Raw genomic sequence first — 19,182 nt, 5'->3', positions numbered from 1 at the left:
TCCCAAGTTTAAGCCTCGGTTCATCGGCCCGTACAAGATATTGGAGATTCTTAACCCTGTGTCCTTCCGTTTGGACCTCCCTGCATCTTTTTCTATTCATAATGTTTTTCATCGGTCATTATTGCGCAGGTATGAGGTACCGGTTGTGCCTTCCGTTGAGCCTCCTGCTCCGGTGTTGGTTGAGGGCGAGTTGGAGTACGTTGTGGAAAAAATCTTGGACTCCCGTGTTTCCAGACGGAAACTCCAGTATCTGGTCAAATGGAAGGGATACGGTCAGGAGGATAATTCTTGGGTGACTGCCTCTGATGTTCATGCCTCCGATTTGGTCCGTGCCTTTCATAGGGCTCATCCTGATCGCCCTGGTGGTTCTGGTGAGGGTTCGGTGCCCCCTCCTTGAGGGGGGGGTACTGTTGTGAAATTGGATTTTGGGCTCCCCCGGTGGCCACTGGTGGAATTGAACTGGTGTGCATCATCCTCTCTGTTCACCTGTTTCCATCAGGATGTGGGAGTCGCTATTTAGCCTTGCTCCTCTGTCACTTCCATGCCGGTCAACATTGTAATCAGAAGCCTTTCTGTGCATGTTCCTGCTGCTAGACAACTCCCAGCTAAGTTGGACTTAGTCCTTGTTTGTTTTTGCATTTTGTTCCAGTTCACAGCTGTAGTTTCGTTTCTGTGTCTGGAAAGCTCTTGTGATCTGAAATTGCCACTCTGATGTTATGAGTTAATACTAGAGTCTTAAAGTAATTTCAGGATGGTATTTTGATAGGGTTTTCAGCTGACCATGAAAGTGCCCTTTCTGTCTTCCTGCTATCTAGTAAGCGGACCTCAATTTTGCTAAACCTATTTTCATACTACGTTTGTCATTTCATCTAAAATCACCGCCAATATTTGTGGGGGCCTCTGTCTGCCTTTCGGGGAAATTTCTCTAGAGGTGAGCCAGGACTATATTTTCCTCTGCCAGGATTAGTTAGTCCTCCGGCCGGCGCTGGGCGTCTAGGGATAAAACGCAGGCTACGCTACCCGGCTACTGTTAGTTGTGCGGCAGGTTTAGTTCATGGTCAGTTTAGTTTCCATCCTTCCAAGAGCTAGTTCTTATGTTTGCTGGGCTATGTTCTCTTGCCATTGAGAACCATAACACACAGCCCACAGAGAACTATATACAGCCCACAGCAGTATACAGCACAGAGCACAGCCCACAGAGAACTATATATAGCACAGAGCACACAGTAGTATACAGCACAGAGCACAGCCCACAGAGAGCTATATACAGCCCACAGCAGTATACAGCACAGAGCACAGCCCACAGAGAACTATATACAGCCCACAGCAGTATACAGCACAGAGCACAGCCCACAGAGAACTATATACAGCCCACAGCAGTATACAGCACAGAGCACAGCCCACAGAGAACTATATACAGCCCACATCTCTTCTCTTCCTCCCCTCACCTCCTCCGAGAATGGCCCCACAGTCCAGAAAAAAAAAAAACTCTCCTCACCTCTCCTCGTGCCCAGCGTTGCTTCCTGGTTCCTGCTCCTGTCTCAGCAGCGTGCAGTCTGCCCGGGACACAGCAGGTGCGCGATGATATGACATCATCGCGCACCCGCAGTGTCAGAGGCAGAGCGGGGAATGATGGGAGAGGAGCGTCTGTAGACGCTCTCTCCTCCATCATTGCATTCAACTGTACCGGCGTCTATACGCGACTGAATGTGACGGCGGGGGCGGCGGATTGAGCGGCCCACCACTGGCACCGGCCCTTCTGGCATTTGCCAGAAGTGCCCTATGGCCAGTCCGGCCCTGTATGCTCTAGTGTGGCTAGACACGTTGTCTCAGTGTTGGCGGCTGCTGGCCTTCTATGTCTTTTGGCCAAAGACGGCTTCTTTGTGCAGTCTTTGGATTTGTAAGCAAATGTTGAGTAAAGGAATGGTGGGAGGGAGGAGGGAGATGCAGCTGAAGCCCATGTCACTCTATGTTTGTGGAGCCCAATATTGGATTTACATTGTAGAATTCTACAGGTACAGATTGTCTTGTGCTTTTGACTCAAATAATTCACAAACAAAAGGGGTTATCCAACGTGTCTCACTTACTGTATGTATCGGAAAGTGAGAGGTGTTGCTGTTATGGTGCCAGTATAGACCTACATTGTCTATATACGCACAGGTCTACAATGCCTATAGGTAAATCCTACCATACTAGTGCGTCTTATTTGCTCTGCCTGTTTTATTGCAGATCATCATCTCTACGGGCTACTAATTAATTAAGGGGTCCGATAAATTAATACATTTTGTCTATACATATTTACACATCTTTTTTTTACTACAGAAACCCAAAATAGACAGCTTTTCCACTGCGGGGTTCAAACCTGACAAGATTAAGGGAGACATACAGTTCAGAAATGTGAAGTTCACATATCCATCCAGGCCTGACATCCAGGTTAGTAACTTGTGTTACCACAACAATACTAATGACGATAATAATAGCTGACACCATTATGTAGGGTTTTTATTTGGGCACTGTATAGTGGTATTTTTTATTTTTACAGTATGGCGGTATTATTAATGTGTAATGTACTGTGGCATTACCTATGTGTACATGATGGCAGCATTATCTACATACAAGTGACGTGTAATGAGAATATTTCTCACTGAAGGTTTTGAAAGGCTTGAACCTTACGGTTCCCAACGGTAAGACGGTGGCCCTCGTGGGGAGCAGTGGTTGTGGAAAAAGTACAACGGTCCAGCTTATTCAGAGATTCTATGACCTAGATGAAGGCACGGTAAGGGGGCTTTTTACATCATTTTCTGAATTTTTCTGCCATCCTTGGATAGATTTTCACTCTCTTCTTCTTGAAGATCACCATTGATGGACAAGATATTCGGAATCTGAATACTAGATACTTAAGAGAAGTCATTGGGGTGGTGAGTCAAGAACCAGTCCTGTTTGATACCACCATTGCTGATAATATACGCTATGGCCGTGAAGATGTAACCATGGAGGAAATTGTACAAGCCACTAAGGAAGCCAATGCCTATAACTTTATCACGAAGCTTCCAGATGTAAGCTCTACTTGATTTTATCTTTTTTATACAGTCAATTAATTACCATACTCTCTTTTTGACATTGTGTTTATCTCGATCTTGATATCAATAGTTATGACTTTCCAATTAAAATGGGCTGACTCATGAGTTCAGCGCCTGTTGGGAAATATGGACATTGTAGACGGGTCCTGAAATGTTTGTGAGACTATTGTCCAAGGACATACATGGCACAGATGTTTGATTGACCATGTTTTTGTGAATTTGCAGAAATTTGAGACTCTTGTGGGAGAGAGAGGAACTCAGCTCAGTGGAGGCCAGAAACAAAGAATTGCGATTGCCAGGGCACTGGTTCGCAACCCCAAAATTCTTCTTCTTGATGAAGCCACATCTGCTCTGGACACTGAGAGTGAATCTGTTGTCCAGGCAGCCCTGGATAAGGTAAAGTGACAATGACAAGTATATTGTTTACTTTAATGATCAATCAATTATCTTCCTCTAAGCTCTTTACTATTAATTTTTCTGTAGGCTAGAGAAGGACGGACCACTATTGTCATTGCCCACCGATTGTCAACTATCAGGAACGCAGATACTATTGCTGGATTTTTTGAAGGTGTCATAACTGAGGAAGGATCTCATGGAGAGCTCATGCAGAAGGAAGGAATTTACTATAAGCTGGTCACTATGCAGGTAAAAAAACTATACATGCAGAATATATTTCAACAGTTCACCACTTGTACCTGAAATGTTAGTTATTTTAAGTTAGCCATAATTTTACTGTAGTCCAAATGCCCCCCATACACATCAGACAGCTGTCATAGCTGTCGACTCCTGTGTTCTTCAGCTGCTAAACTCCTCAGGTAGATTATCTCCAGGGAGAACATAGGATCACTTTGCAAATCAACACTATGTCCCCCAACATCATGTCTCATTAGAGAGTCGGGAGACCCCTATAGGCGTTATACAGTTGGCCAATCTCGCCAATATCGATGGGTTCAGCTGACTTTAGCTTTTTGTGTATGAGGGCCATAAATCATAACAACTCATGACAGTGCATCTTATAGGCTCTGTTATAGCTGACCCTTGTTACTTCTCTTCCATTTATGATATACTCATTTTGGCTTCAAAATCTGTATGAAAAAGCCCCCTTATTAAGACATTTCAATGTGTTTTTTTATTGTGCCAAGTACTGCTCAAATAAGAGGGTGGTAGCTCACTCTTACCCAGGGGCCCATCGGAGGATTCTCCTGTTCTCTAGTAGGCCAGTCCGAGCCTGGATATATAATTGTGTTTTTGCTTGCTTTATTGCGTTTTTTTTTTTAACAAAATCCTTCTTATTAAATTTTAAAATTCAATAAATGGAATTGCTGAAATTTTTGTATAAAAAGCAGTATGAATTAAAAAGCATTTTGCTAAACCGGCATCTGCAGGCATCAAACCTGCACCCATGGACATCCCTTAAAGCTGACCATACACATTCGATAGTTGTTGCTGAATGCTCCTCTGGCTCGCAGTTTTTTCTCTTGATCTTCTCTTAGCTAGACTCTTTAGATGACAGCAAAAGAATCAGGTAGTTAAGATTCATCTACCCCATCCTTATCTTTCCTGATGGAAGACCTCATGAGCTTCCTATGCACGGCCAAATCAACCTATGTACATCTGAAGTGCATGGACAGGTAAAGGTGCCAGTAGACATGCAGGTTTTTAATAAAGTTTTTTAATGACATTTTTCAAGCCAAAAAATGGAGTAGATTAAAAAAGATAACAAATATATATCATTGAAAGGGTATTCCCATCTCCAAGATCCTATCCCAATATGTAGTAGGTGTAATAATAATATTATTATTAGCAAATACCTTCAATTAGAAATGTAGTTTATTTTTTTCTGATTCGCTATGTCTCTTTCCTCACGTGCATTACAGGACCTTAGGTATCCATCAGGGGTGGACACAGACAGATTGGGGCCCCTGTGCAGGAAATGTGTCTGGGCCCCCCTCCTTTTAAGGCGAGAAAGCTATATATATATATATACACTCACTGGCCACTTTATTAGGTACACCTGTCCAACTTCTTGTTAACACTTAATTTCTAATCAGCCAATCACATGGCGGCAACTCAGTGCATTTAGGCATGTAGACATGGTCAAGACAGTCTCCTGCAGTTCAAACCGAGCATCAGTATGGGGAAGAAAGGTGATTTGAGTGCCTTTGAACGTGGCATGGTTGTTGGTGCCAGAAGGGCTGGTCTGAGTATTTCAGAAACTGCTGATCTACTGGGATTTTCACGCACAACCATCTCTAGGGTTTACAGAGAATGGTCCGAAAAAGAAAAAAAAATCCAGTGAGCGGCAGTTCTGTGGGCGGAAATGCCTTGTTGATGCCAGAGGTCAGAGGAGAATGGGCAGACTGGTTCAAGCTGATAGAAAGGCAACAGTGACTCAAATCGCCACCCGTTACAACCAAGGTAGGCCTAAGAGCATCTCTGAACGCACAGTGCGTCGAACTTTGAGGCAGATGGGCTACAGCAGCAGAAGACCACACCGGGTACCACTCCTTTCAGCTAAGAACAGGAAACTGAGGCTACAATTTGTACAAGCTCATCGAAATTGGACAGTAGAAGATTGGAAAAACGTTGCTTGGTCTGATGAGTCTCGATTTCTGCTGCGACATTCGGATGGTAGGGTCAGAATTTGGCGTAAACAACATGAAAGCATGAATCCATCCTGCCTTGTATGGAGCATCTTTGGGATGTGCAGCCGACAAATCTGCGGCAACTGTGTGATGCCATCATGTCAATATGGACCAAAATCTCTGAGGAATGCTTCCAGCACCTTGTTGAATCTATGCCACGAAGAATTGAGGCAGTTCTCAAGGCAAAAGGGGTCCAACCCGTTACTAGCATGGTGTACCTAATAAAGTGGCCGGTGAGTGTATATACGTATATATATATATATATATATATAGCCACACACACATACATTGTATATACTGTATTACATAGTCTCTTTTATTATGTATATTGCCATTCTTTTATTATACAGTACCCTCTCTTGTTATGTACAGCACCGTCCCTTACATATTGGATTTTATAGAGCTCTGTTTTTTATTACATACCGTCCTGTCTTATTAGCTGTATAATGAAATGATGGCTCATGGAGCATGGGAAAGCTACTTTTCTAAAGTAGGAGCTGATGGACTGGTAGTCTGGTCACCGGCTCCTCCATCAGTAGTGATTTTATATCTAACAAGAGAGGGGACTATGTAATAAAAGAGGGCACTGTGAATAATAAAAATAACAAGAATACACTATGTTAAAGACAGCACTGTACATAACAGCAGAGGAAGCTATATTATAAGGGAGGGCATCATATACAACTAGAGAGGATGGTACATAATAAGGGACGGTGTTATACATAACAAAAGAGGAAACTGTAACTAAGGATGGTGTTATACATAATTAATGAGTACACTAAGGGACTGTGCTATACATAAGTGAGTACACTATCTACCAAGGGACTGTGCTATACATAATAAGTGAGTACACTTTATACTAAGGGACTGTGTTAGACATAATAATCGATAATAACGTCTTCCTCCACACCTCCCCGTTCCTAAATTCATTATAAATCCCCCCTCCTCCCATCCAAATCCCCCGCTCCTCCTTGTCCTCCTCCCCCCGCATCCCATTATTGCACTGTCCCCCACCCCCCCATGATTGCCCTCTTCACCACCTCCATCATTGCTTTCTTCCCACCACCCCATTATTGCCCATTCCACCACCTCCATCATTGTCCTTTCCACTGCCACCATCATTGCCTTCTCCCCCACCACTCCATCATTACCCATTCCACCACCTCCATCATTTCCTCCTCCCCCACCATCCCCATCATTGTCCTTTCCACCGCCATCATCATTGTCTTCTCCCCCACCACCCCCATCATTACTCATTCCACCTCATTCCACGACCTCCATCATTTCCTCCTCCCCCACCATCTCCATCATTGCCCTTTCCACCACCACCATCATTGTCTTTTCCCCCACCACCCCCATCATTACCCATTCCACCACCTCCATCATTGCGTCCTCCCCTCCATTCTCCTTTCCACTGCCATCATTATTGTCTTCTCCCTCACCACCCCCATCATTACTCATTCCACGACCTCCATCATTTCCTCCTCCCCCACCATCTCCATTATTGCCCTTTCCACTATCACCTTCATTGTCTTTTCTCCCACCACTCCATCATTGCCCATTACACCACCTCCATCATTTTCTCCTCCCCACCACCCCCATTATTGCCCATTCACCACCTCCATCAATTCCTCCTCCCCCACCAACCCCATTATTGCCCTTTCCACCAACCTCATCATTGCTTTCTCCCCCACCACCCCTATCATTGCCCTCTCCGTCAACCGAATCATTGCCTACTGCCCCTTCACCCCCATCATTGACCTCTCTGTCAACCCAATCATTGCCTTCTGCCCCATGACCCCATCATTGCCCTCTTCATCAACCCAATAATTACCTTCTGCCCCATCACCCCCATCATTGCCCTCTCCTCCACCTACACACACACAGACACACACAGCACCATTCACCTCTCTGCATACACACACACCTCACCTCTGCGCACGGTATCCTTAAGCCGCACCATTGCCGGCAGCTTCCTGACTCACACAGCCGCGGCACTGAATGATGATGTCATTCAGCTGCTGCTATGTGAGACAGGAAGCGCAGGCAGGAAGCAGGATGGATGGATCCCTGCAGCTCTGCTCCACTCCCATTTTCTCTTGCAGGCAGTGAAGCTGCAGGGATTGCTCCCTGCCCACCGCACATGAGGGCAATCTGGCCAGGGCCCTCCCGGAGCCTAGGGGCCAGATAAACTGGCCGGATTCCCCTCATTATTAGCCGCCCTGCAGGGGCCCCCAGGAGCCTCCGGGCCCCGGTGCAGCCGCACAGGTTGAACAGGCGGTATGTCCGCCCATGGTATCCATGGTTACGACCACTGATATAGTGACAGTTATCTAGTTTCTAGTGGTTGTAACCATGGATACGTAAGGTCCTGCAATGTCTGCACATAAGGAAAGAAACATAGCGAATTTGCTAATATTATTATTAATATTATTATTACACCTACTACATATTGGGATAGGATCTTGGAGATGAGAATACACCTTTAAGTCTGCTGTTTTCATAGTGGATGCGCAGTGGTAGTGTGCCACACAACAGAGATCTGCAAGGCAAAGCCATGCACAATTTACAGTGACTTGCAGCAAGAACAGTTGAAACACATGGTTTTTATGCTGCCTGGCCAGATATATGGCCTCTTTATTCTCCCGTCCCCATCATAGAAGATGTTACACACTTATTGAACAATATGCATATCTCATGCAGATATCAACAGAGGGCGAATCAGCAGTCACAGCTACTTATCAGTCCAAGACAGGATGATGGACACTTTCATTCTGAGCTTGGTGGACAGGCCCAGACTGGCCCACAGGAGAACAGGAGAATCCTCCAGTAGGCCTCTATGATGGAGTGCTATGTTTATGTCACTTAGACATCAATAGAGGGCGAATCTACCGTCACAGCTACTTATCAGCCTCAGACAGGATGATGGACACTTCCATTCTGAGCTTGGTGGACAGGCCCAGACTGGCCCACAGGAGAACAGGAGAATCCTCCAGTAGGCCTCTATGATGGAGTGCTATGTTTATGTCACTTAGACATCAATAGAGGGCGAATCTACCGTCACAGCTACTTATCAGCCTCAGACAGGATGATGGACACTTCCATTCTGAGCTTGGTGGACAGGTTTGGACTGACCCACAGGAGAATCCTCCAGTAGGCCCCAATGATGGAATGCTAGGCATATGTCACTTAGACATCAATAGAGGGCGAATCCACCATCACAGCTACTTATCAGCCTAAGACAGTGTGATGGACACTTCCATTCTGAGCTTGGTGGAGACCCCACTAGTCAAAATACTTCAATATGTCATATACGTATTGCGGGACATGACGGACATCCATCGAGCCAATCTCCACATTATATAATGTAATATGTACTCTCCTTCATCATTAGACAATAGATGCTGAGGATAAGGAAAGTGAAGAGAAAGGTAATGAATACCAAGTTATAGATGGCTATGAAAAAGTCCCTGATACCAACATAATAAGGAGGAAATCAAGTCGGCACAGCAGCTACAAGAAAACAACAGAGGATGAAGATAAGGAGAAGGACAAAGAGGAGGTGAGTGCTAGGAAACACCATAAATACCTTTTCTATTTTAGCTGGAAAAATTGAATGAATAGCATAGACAAGTTGTAGTTACGAATGACATCATTCACTTTACCATATAATGTGCTGAAAAATGGGAAATAAAACCTCCAACTGAGGTGAAATGGTTAATAAACCTGGCAATTCTGCCATTGTTTGGAGGGTTTTCTTATTTCGTCATTGACTGTGCTGTAAATACAGTATTAGCTGGCAGCAGGATTCTTCATATCTGTAGGATTAAGGCAAAACCAAACTTATAAAGTTCTTTTTATATTTCAATGGTTTAAAAAAAAGTTTGATTTGTGTCGCCATTTTTGGATAATTGTAGCTGTTTTTTATTTTTCTGTTGATGGAGCTGCATCAGGGCTTGCTTTTTGGTTTGGTGAGTTGTAATTTCTCTTGATATCAATTTAAAGTACATACAATGTTTTGATTACTTCTTATAGCATCTTTGGAAGGGAGGTGGAAAAACTGCAACAACCATTCTGGCAGTTTTTATTCTTTTTTTCTCTTTTTTTGGCATTTCAGGGGAACTTTTCACCAGAAATAATGCTTTTAGCCTGCAGATATGGGATTAATCTGCAGGTTACTGGCATAATTGACCTGCCCGGTGCCTGCACTTACCCCATCTCTGCGGGGAGAAAATGAACTTTATTCTCCCAGCAGCATTCCGGTTTCAGTCATGGGGCGACGCCGGCGCTGGTCCAGTCACCACTCTGAGTATACAAAGCGGCGGCTGTAACTGCGCCCCCGGCCCTGACTAACAGTGGGCCCCAATGCAGAGCGAGTGTCAGTCAAGGCCGGGGGTGCTGGACTAAAATGTGCGAGTGCGAGGACTAAAATGGCAGCTATGGGGCTTTCAACAGGAATCCAGCTGCCATGGTCATTCTTCGACTCCCCGCTGATGGGAGGGTGGATGGGAGCTGGTGCGCCCAAGTACACCAGTATATTGAAATGCCACGGTCAGCATGTAAACGGTTAAACAGCAGCCATCTTTGCTAGAGCAGGTTCCTCTATATTTGCACATGTAGACCCAGTGGAGATTACAAAAACGTAAACGTCCTAATTTCATAGAATTATAATGTATTTCGATATATGATTCTACCGTGCATTCGTATCAATAAAAGGGTTTGGCAGTTGTCGATCTCCTCGCTTCCCAACTCATATGTCGGACATGTATATTTCAGGCTGAAAAAGTTCCTCCAGTCTCTTTTCTCAAAATCATGAAGTTAAACAAACCGGAATGGCCGTACTTTGTGGTTGGGATCATTTGCGCTGCTATAAACGGTGCCACACAGCCCGCCTTCGCAATTATATTCTCCAAGATTATTGCGGTAAGTAAATAGATGTAGTTCAGGACACTGCAATTGACTTGTGTTTTTCTTTTATTGCATCAAATCAAAGCCAAATAATACTTAGTTCCAAGTGTAGGTCATTTCTCTTTAACTGGGGGGGTTTCTTGGTGTAAAGATGAAAAGCTGCGCTGTGCTTTGACCAGTCACTACATGTGCTGCCCCTTTTCCTATTTGATGGCTTGAAACTCTGAGATTGAGAATGATGTACAATAACAAATTGTATTGTGGTACCGTGTTAGCCAGAAAATCGATGTGAATACTTTTCTGCCCAATGATGACAAAAGTATTCTAGGAGTGATACCTTTATTGGCTAACCAGAAAATAGTATGTTTGCAAGCTTTCAGAGCACAGTGGCTCCTACTTCAGGCAAGATTACAAATAGATTAATAAGAACAAGCACATTTAAAGAATACTACAGGAGGACATTTGTTAGGGGGTGAAGAGTGTGATGAGTCCATAGATAAGCCAAGTTAATCAAATTAGGCATTTTCTAAAGGTACCTTCACACGAAACGACTTTGAAACGATATCGCTAGCGATCCGTGACGTTGCAGCGTCCTGGCTAGCGATATCGTTTCGTTTGACACGCAGCAGCGATCAGGATCCTGCTGTGATGTCGCTAAATAAAGTTCAGAACTTTATTTGGTCGTCTGATCGCTGTGTATCGTTGTGTTTGAAAGCAAAAGCAACGATACCAGCGATGTTTTACACTGGTAACCAGGGTAAACATCGGGTTACCAAGCGCAGGGCCGCGCTTAGTAACCCGATGTTTACCCTGGTTACCAGCGTAAAAGTAAAAAAAACAAACAGTACATACTCACCTGCGCGTCCCCCAGCGTCTGCTTCCTGACACTGACTGAGCGCCGGCCCTAAAGTGAAAGTGAAAGCACAGCGGTGACGTCACCGCTGTGCTGTTAGGGCCGGAGCTCAGTCAGTGTCAGGAAGCAGACGCTGGGGGACGCGCAGGTGAGTATGTACTGTTTGTTTTTTTTACTTTTACGCTGGTAACCAGGGTAAACATCGGGTTACTAAGCGCGGCCCTGCGCTTAGCAACCCGATGTTTACCCTGGTTACCCGGGGACCTCGGCATCGTTGGTCGCTGGAGAGCGGTCTGTGTGACAGCTCTCCAGCGATCAAACAGCGACGCTGCAGCGATCGGCATCGTTGTCGCTATCGCTGCAGCGTCGCTTCGTGTGAAGGTACCTTTACAAATGGAGAGGCAGTGGGAATAATGTTCTTAGTTATCTGGAGTCCCTCTGGTGGAGGTGCGAATTGTTTCCATGTAGTGACTCATAAATCCAGGTGTTAAATTGAGTCCTAGTGTCAACGAATTAAACATATTCATTAGTTTGTGTTCCCAAATTTTTCTTTCCCTGTGGTCCTTAAAATTACCTTTTAGTATTAAGACTTTTAAGTCTGTCATACTGTGTCCAGCTCCAGAGAAATGTTTTCCCACAGGCGTGTCCATTTCACTCTTGATTGTGTGTCTGTGTAAATTCATCCTAGTTTGTAGTCTTTGCATATTGGGGAAACTATGCAAAGACTACAAACTAGGATGAATTTACACAGACACACAATCAAGAGTGAAATGGACACGCCTGTGGGAAAACATTTCTCTGGAGCTGGACACAGTATGACAGACTTAAAAGTCTTAATACTAAAAGGTAATTTTAAGGACCACAGGGAAAGAAAAATTTGGGAATACAAACTAATGAATATGTTTAATTCGTTGACACTAGGACTCAATTTAACACCTGGATTTATGAGTCACTACATGGAAACAATTCGCACCTCCACCAGAGGGACTCCAGATAACTAAGAACATTATTCCCACTGCCTCTCCATTTGTAAGAAAATGCCTAATTTGATTAACTTGGCTTATCTATGGACTCATCACACTCCTCACCCCCTAACAAATGTCCTGCTGTAGTATTCTTTAAATGTGCTTGTTCTTATTAATCTATTTGTAATCTTGCCTGAAGAAGGAGCCACTGTGCTCTGAAAGCTTGCAAACATACTATTTTCTGGTTAGCCAATAAAGGTATCACTCCTAGAATACTTTTGTCATCATTGGGCAGAAAAGTATTCACATGAGATTGAGAATGAAATTCTGCAGCACCATCCCCCTCCTCCTCCCCACACCTCTTTTTTTTTCCTTCAGCTACTAAAGATTGATTTTTTAGTGACTGGTAAGATCTCTGAACATGTTTTTTAAAAGGAATCTACATGCTTTTGGTAAGTGAGGAAGATATCAACTTCAACTAAAAAGAAATATTACAAAGTTTAGCATTTCATTTTTAGGATTATTGAAGGTTTTTTATGCAAATTCCTCATTATTAATTTCTTATTAAATTACGTATCTCTTATTATGTGCGGAGCCACGGGAATGTTGTTGCTCACTTTTTGTGTTCCTCATTCTTCGATGTTAACAGAGCACATAGTAATTATCGTTTTCTTAAATTGTAGGTATTTGCCGGTGAGCCAGATGAGATGAGGTCCAAAAGTAACATGTTTTGTTTGATATTCCTGGGACTCGGAGGCATTTCTTTTGTGACATTTTTTCTCCAGGTATTCCAGTTTGAGCATTTTTTTTATTTTAAAGAGGTCGTCTAAGACAGTAAAATTGCAACACGCCTGTAAAAACAAGCACATTTGCAGTTAACCTTTTATTAAAAATCCTCTCTGTTCTCAAGAATTTAAGGAATTGTAATTTTATTGTTTACTGCTCGTTGCTTAGGCTACCGGCCACCTTTGAATTCTAACAGCAGTGGCCGGTCTCCTAGGCAATAGAGCTTGTAAGCCCTGCCACTGCATTCCTCCAATGCTACAGGGGCAAATCTACCTGTAGCATCGGAGACTGGCGGTGCCACCATGCTGTTGGTCCGAACTGTTGATCGATCAGTAGCGCACTGACTCTGGCAAGCAGGACGCCGGAAGGCAAGTGCACTCCTAAAATAAGAACAGGAGACGCACCCTTTAAGATCGTTTGCTCAATAAATAACATTTACCCCAGTAATTCTCTAAGGGTATGTTTATACGATGCTTACTTGTTGCATTTTTGCAGCACTGTTCCAAAAATGCAGTAAAAACGCAGTTTTTTGCCTGAATTTTATGAAAAAGTGATAAAAACAGCTTCTACAATGCATCGTGTGAACATTCTCTAAAGGTGTGTTCATATTTCATGCTAATTTTGTTGTGGATTCGGTGCCTCAATCTCTGGGACATCCTCGCCCCATGGATGGAGTGGCGTTTTCACAGCCTCATTCACTTTGGAATGACGTATCAAGAAACTCGGTACTGAGTTTGTAGGATTACAAAAGCATGGCTGATTTCTTCCAAAAACAGCGCCACGCCGACCGACAGGTTATGAAAGGTAATGCAGCTGAGACTCATTGATTTTAATAGTGATGAGCTTCCGGACAAGTGTGGCACTGTCTATGGATAAAAGTAACCGTGTTCTTCTAATCTAACGATCATTTCCTAACGCTTTCTATTCCTAATTTTACAGGGATTCACATTTGGAAAAGCCGGAGAAATTCTTACAACAAGACTTAGGCTATTTACCTTTAAAGCGATGTTAAGACAGGTATGATCTATGGCATTTACTTTAGAAGGGTTGACACCCCTAGGACATAAAGCGAGGGTTTTCTAAGGCAGAATATTTGTTTAAAAAAATGCAGCTTTATAGTATTGTCCATTCAGTCAGGGACAGGACATGGTGTTGTACAGCAATATGTCATATCTCCCGCAATGCTGCCTCCGCTGGCTGGGAAAGGGTAGTACATGAAGAAAAATGTCATCTTATCCAATGGTTAATTTATCCATCTTCCGTAAAGAGGAGCCAACATATTCCTCGGGTTCCTAGGTACATAATTACAATGACGACCTTATTACGATAGGAGAACCCCAGAATAAAAACGGAGGCAGCGATCTGTATTCAGGCCAAGGTCTAGGTACTGCGATCTACTTACACGGATAATAGAGGTTTCATGACGTGGATTATTTCATGGCATCTTTTGTATTTCAGGAAATGGGCTGGTTTGATGACAAGAAGAATAGTACTGGTGCTTTAACGACAAGACTGGCCTCCGACGCCTCCCAAGTGCAGGGGGTATGTGTTTGGCTTTGACTATTCAAAAAATTACTTTGCTAGAGGACGCTCAAAACTAAAACCTAATATGAGGACAGTAGTAGGATACTTTTGGTTATGTGCCGACATTGAAGCTACTATGGGGTCTTGCAGCCACATATACTCAGAGGAATGAGGAGCTGTTGGTGACCACTATAGATGATGGAAAGAGTGACAACAAAAACATATGCATTGGGTTAATGTTGGCCCTACCCGTGAGGCATTGGGTTAATGTCAGCCCTACCCGTGATGCATTGGGTTAATGTCGGCCCTACCTGTGATGCATTGGGTTAATGTCAGCCCTACCCGTGATGCATTGGGTTAATGTCAGCCCCACCCGTGATGCATTGGATTAATGTTGGCCCTACCCATGATGCATTGAGTTAATGTCAGCCCTACCCGTGATGCATTGGGTTAATGTCAGCCCTACCCGTGATGTATTGGGTTAATGTCAGCCCTACCCCTGATGCATTGGGTTAATGTCAGCCCTACCCGTGATGCATTGGGCTAATGTCGACACTACCTGCAATTCATTTGGTTAATGTTGGCCCTACCCGTGATGCATTGGGTTAATGTCAGCCCTACCAGTGATTCATTGGGTAAATGTCAGCCCTACCCGTGATGCATTGGGTTAATGTCGGTCCTACCTGTGATGCATTGGGTTAATGTCAGCCCTACCCCTGATGCTTTGGGTTAATGTCAGCCCTACCCATGATGCATTGGGCTAATGTCGACACTACCTGCAATTCATTTGGTTAATGTTGGCCCTACACGTGATGCATTGGGTTAATGTCGGCCCTACCTGTGATGCATTGGGTTAATGTCGGCCCTACCCCGTGAATACGAGCCCCCTGACAGATTTAGGGAGAGAAAGCGCTTGGATATCGCCAGCAGTCTCATAGACAATGAATTGAGCTCTTAAATATCGAGCATTTCAGATGCTCCTGACATCTCTAGGTTTTGGTCCTTACCTTAGATCTTTACTTACAGCTAATGTAATGCTGCTGAAAATGGTTTATGAAATGAGACGTTATTTACCATATTTTACGTGTGTGTCTTTATTGCAGGCCACCGGATCCAGACTGGCCTTACTGGCACAGAACATTGCCAACTTGGGAACTGCCACCATAATATCTTTCATCTACGGATGGCAGCTAACTCTCCTTATCTTGGCGATTGTACCAGTCATCGCCGTCTCTGCGCTGCTGCAGATGAAAGCGTTTGCTGGGCACGCAAAGAAGGACAAAGAGGAACTGGAAGTAGCTGGAAAGGTCAGCGACGTCTACCATAATATGTGCTGTCAGCCTGTACCACGCTAAGGCAATCTTCACACATCCAGCTGTCATCTGTTTGTAAAAGATTCAGTAATTCAAAAATAGATCAGTTACATACAAAGCAAAAACAACATCTGTTATGATCCATATAATTCAGACTTCAGTGCTAAACAAAACAGATCCAGTTGCTATCCATTCTTTTTTCCGGAAAGGAGGCAAATGGTAAACATTTTATGATACTTCCGATCCCATTGAAATAAATGCGTCCTGTACTGGAACATTTTATTTCCATTTTTATGACCCCAAAACCATAAATAACTACTGGACATGTGAGCAGAACCGAAGACATACAGGTCAGGATGTCCTATCTTACTGCCCCCTAGTGGCGGGGCAGCCTCAGACGAGCAGATATCTCCCCAATACTGCTGATGTCCAACCATCTGCCTTCCTCGAACCCATACTGTCTAACAACAGTGCATTATAGGGTCACACATTGCCAGAATTGGTGCTTGCATTCTGCTGGCAGTTCCTGGGCGCGTAACCAGAGTCTCTTACTTACCGATCACCGCTCCTTCTGTCATAGATCGCCACTGAGGCTGTAGAGAACATTCGCACCGTGGTCTCATTAACCCGAGAGAGGAAGTTCGAGGCAATGTATGATGAAAAACTGGTCGGACCCTACAAGTAAGAGAAGCCATAATGTGTGCGCTTGTGCGTCTGTACAATACCGGCTGAGACGCAGCACAGAAGATCCCTCATCTGACATTGAAGAATGTATTGTCTTTTTGCCTAGGAATTCCATTAAGAAAGCGCACATTTATGGAGTGACCTTTGGATTATCTCAAGCCATCATGTTCTTTGCGTACGCCGGATGTTTCCGCTTTGGGGCTTGGTTGGTAGCAAACAATCACACGAATATGGAGGATGTATTCTTGTAAGTCTATCTATCTATTATCTATCTATTATCCATCTATCTATTATCTATCTGTTATCTATTATTTATCTATCATCTATCTATTAATCATCTGTTATCTATCTGTTATCTATCTACCTATTATCTATCTATCTATCTATCTATCATCTATATATCCGTTATCTATCTACCTATTATCTATCTATTATCCATCTACCTATTATCTATCTACCTATTATCTATCTATCTATCTCTCATCTATCTATCTCTTGTCTATCTATCTACCTATTATCTATCTACCTATCTCTCATCTATCTATCTCTCGTCTATCTATCCATTATCTATCTACCTATTATCTATCTATTATCTATCATCTATTATCTATCTATCTATTCTCTATCATCTATTATCTATCATCTATTATCTACCTATTATCTATCATCTATCTATTCTCTATCTATTATCTATCTATCATCTATTATCTATCTTATCTATCATCTATTATCTATCATTATTATCTATCTACATATTCTCTATCTATCATCTATCTCATCTATCATCTGTTTTAACTATCTATTATCTATCTGTTTATCTATTATCTATCTATACAGTATATCTGTTATCTATTTATCTGTCTATTATCTATCTATCTTATCATCCTTTGCCTGCTTATCTTTCTACCAATATCTGTATAGTTTTGATTGTTATTACACATCTGTATTTTTTTTTATACAGGGTATTTTCAGCCATTGTATTCGGTGCCATGGCTTTGGGTCAGACCAGCTCCTTTGCTCCAGACTATGCAAAAGCCAAGACATCAGCAGCTCACATATTTAATCTACTGGAGAGGCAGCCTCTTATAGACAGCTACAACGCGGCCGGAGACAAACCTGTAAGATCTTTAATGAATAAGTGGAATTATTTTTCATGACTTGTCTATTTGCTCCTATGTTAAATGGAAGACATATCTATAGCCGTCTAGAAGTGGCAGCCATATAATGTGAGAAGGGGGTAATTACAGTAAGGCCGGGGTCACACTTGCGAGTACAATGCGAGAAACTCGCGCATCAATACCCGGCACTGCCGCCGGTATTCGGGACCGGAGCGTGTGGCTGTATTTCTATGCAGCTGAACACTCCGTTCTGCACTGCCAGCGGCAGTGCCGGGTATTGATGTGAGAGACTCGCGCCTAGTTTCTCGCATTGCACTCGCAAATGTGACACCGGCCTAAGGCTCCTAATTAGTTAAAGATTATACAGGATTATAAACATTTTCTTCCGAAAACAGCCCAAAATCTCTGTAATAGATTGTATGGTATTACTAGTGGGCTCCATTCATTTCACGGGAACTGATCTGCAATACCAGACTGAACGCAGATCCATGATTTTCTAATTCTGCACAACTCCTATAAGTTTTGCCACAGGAGCACTTCGATAAAAATCTCTTGTCATTGCCTACAGTCTCACTGTTATGGGAACGTCAGATTCCAAGGAGTCCGATTTAATTATCCGACACGACCAGATTTGCCCGTGCTTCGAGGATTGGATATCAACGTAGGGAAAGGAGAAACCCTGGCATTAGTGGGCAGCAGTGGATGTGGGAAAAGTACCACGGTTCAACTTCTAGAAAGATTCTATGACCCATTGGATGGAGAAGTGGTAAGTAAACCCAACGGAAAAGATTTTTGTAATGGACGTCTTAGTGCCCACTGTTTCCAAGGTTTTAGTCACTTGGTGTCTTCTTTATAGAGTGTGGACGGGTCTGACATCAGGGCGGTGAACATCCAGTGGCTCCGGGCACAGATGGGTATTGTGTCTCAGGAGCCCATGCTGTTTGACTGCAGTATAGCGGATAATATCGCCTATGGAGATAACAGTCGGGTGGTGCCATTCGAAGAAGTGGAGAAAGCAGCCAGGGAGGCCAATATCCAGAGCTTCATTGAATCACTCCCTAATGTAAGTCAACAAAATTGCAATTTGTTTGCGACTTTTAATCACTGGATCAAATTGACATGGTCTATTGCAAGATTAGAAGTCCCGGTTGACTTGTGAGTTACAATAAGTCTAACACTACAACAATATTGTTCCACAACTCTTTTCTAAATACAGTGAACCCTAGATTAAAGAAAACCTTTCACCAATTTTTTTGTGTTCAACTGTACAGGATATAATAGATGCTGCAGATCGAAATAAAAGGTT

At 43.4% G+C, this 19,182-nt stretch overlaps 2 protein-coding genes across 2 annotated transcripts in view; one reads left to right on the top strand and one right to left on the bottom strand.

Annotated features, from left to right (window-relative positions):
* The window catches only part of ABCB1 (ATP binding cassette subfamily B member 1), a 70,724-nt gene that overhangs the window by 48,034 nt on the left and 3,508 nt on the right, over window positions 1–19,182 (top strand). The window contains exons 11-26 of the mRNA XM_077268254.1: window positions 2,323–2,433; window positions 2,651–2,776; window positions 2,853–3,056; window positions 3,306–3,476; window positions 3,564–3,725; window positions 9,120–9,287; window positions 10,502–10,648; window positions 13,135–13,236; window positions 14,177–14,254; window positions 14,696–14,779; window positions 15,865–16,068; window positions 16,655–16,755; window positions 16,865–17,005; window positions 17,720–17,876; window positions 18,445–18,642; window positions 18,733–18,939. Of these exons, the coding sequence (XP_077124369.1) occupies window positions 2,323–2,433; window positions 2,651–2,776; window positions 2,853–3,056; window positions 3,306–3,476; window positions 3,564–3,725; window positions 9,120–9,287; window positions 10,502–10,648; window positions 13,135–13,236; window positions 14,177–14,254; window positions 14,696–14,779; window positions 15,865–16,068; window positions 16,655–16,755; window positions 16,865–17,005; window positions 17,720–17,876; window positions 18,445–18,642; window positions 18,733–18,939 (2,361 nt within the window). The remainder of the gene's footprint in view (window positions 1–2,322; window positions 2,434–2,650; window positions 2,777–2,852; window positions 3,057–3,305; window positions 3,477–3,563; window positions 3,726–9,119; window positions 9,288–10,501; window positions 10,649–13,134; window positions 13,237–14,176; window positions 14,255–14,695; window positions 14,780–15,864; window positions 16,069–16,654; window positions 16,756–16,864; window positions 17,006–17,719; window positions 17,877–18,444; window positions 18,643–18,732; window positions 18,940–19,182) is intronic.
* CROT (carnitine O-octanoyltransferase) overlaps window positions 16,067–19,182 on the bottom strand; it is a 48,756-nt gene continuing 45,640 nt past the window's right edge. Inside the window, exon 17 of the mRNA XM_077268256.1 lies at window positions 16,067–16,143. Within this exon, the coding sequence (XP_077124371.1) occupies window positions 16,140–16,143 (4 nt within the window). The 3' untranslated portion in view covers window positions 16,067–16,139. The remainder of the gene's footprint in view (window positions 16,144–19,182) is intronic.

The sequence above is a fragment of the Ranitomeya variabilis genome, chromosome 6 (assembly GCF_051348905.1).
Source record: "Ranitomeya variabilis isolate aRanVar5 chromosome 6, aRanVar5.hap1, whole genome shotgun sequence".
Lineage (NCBI taxonomy): Eukaryota > Metazoa > Chordata > Amphibia > Anura > Dendrobatidae > Ranitomeya > Ranitomeya variabilis.
The sequence above is the reverse complement of the archived record's forward strand: the minus strand, read 5'-3'. Positions and strand labels throughout refer to the sequence as shown.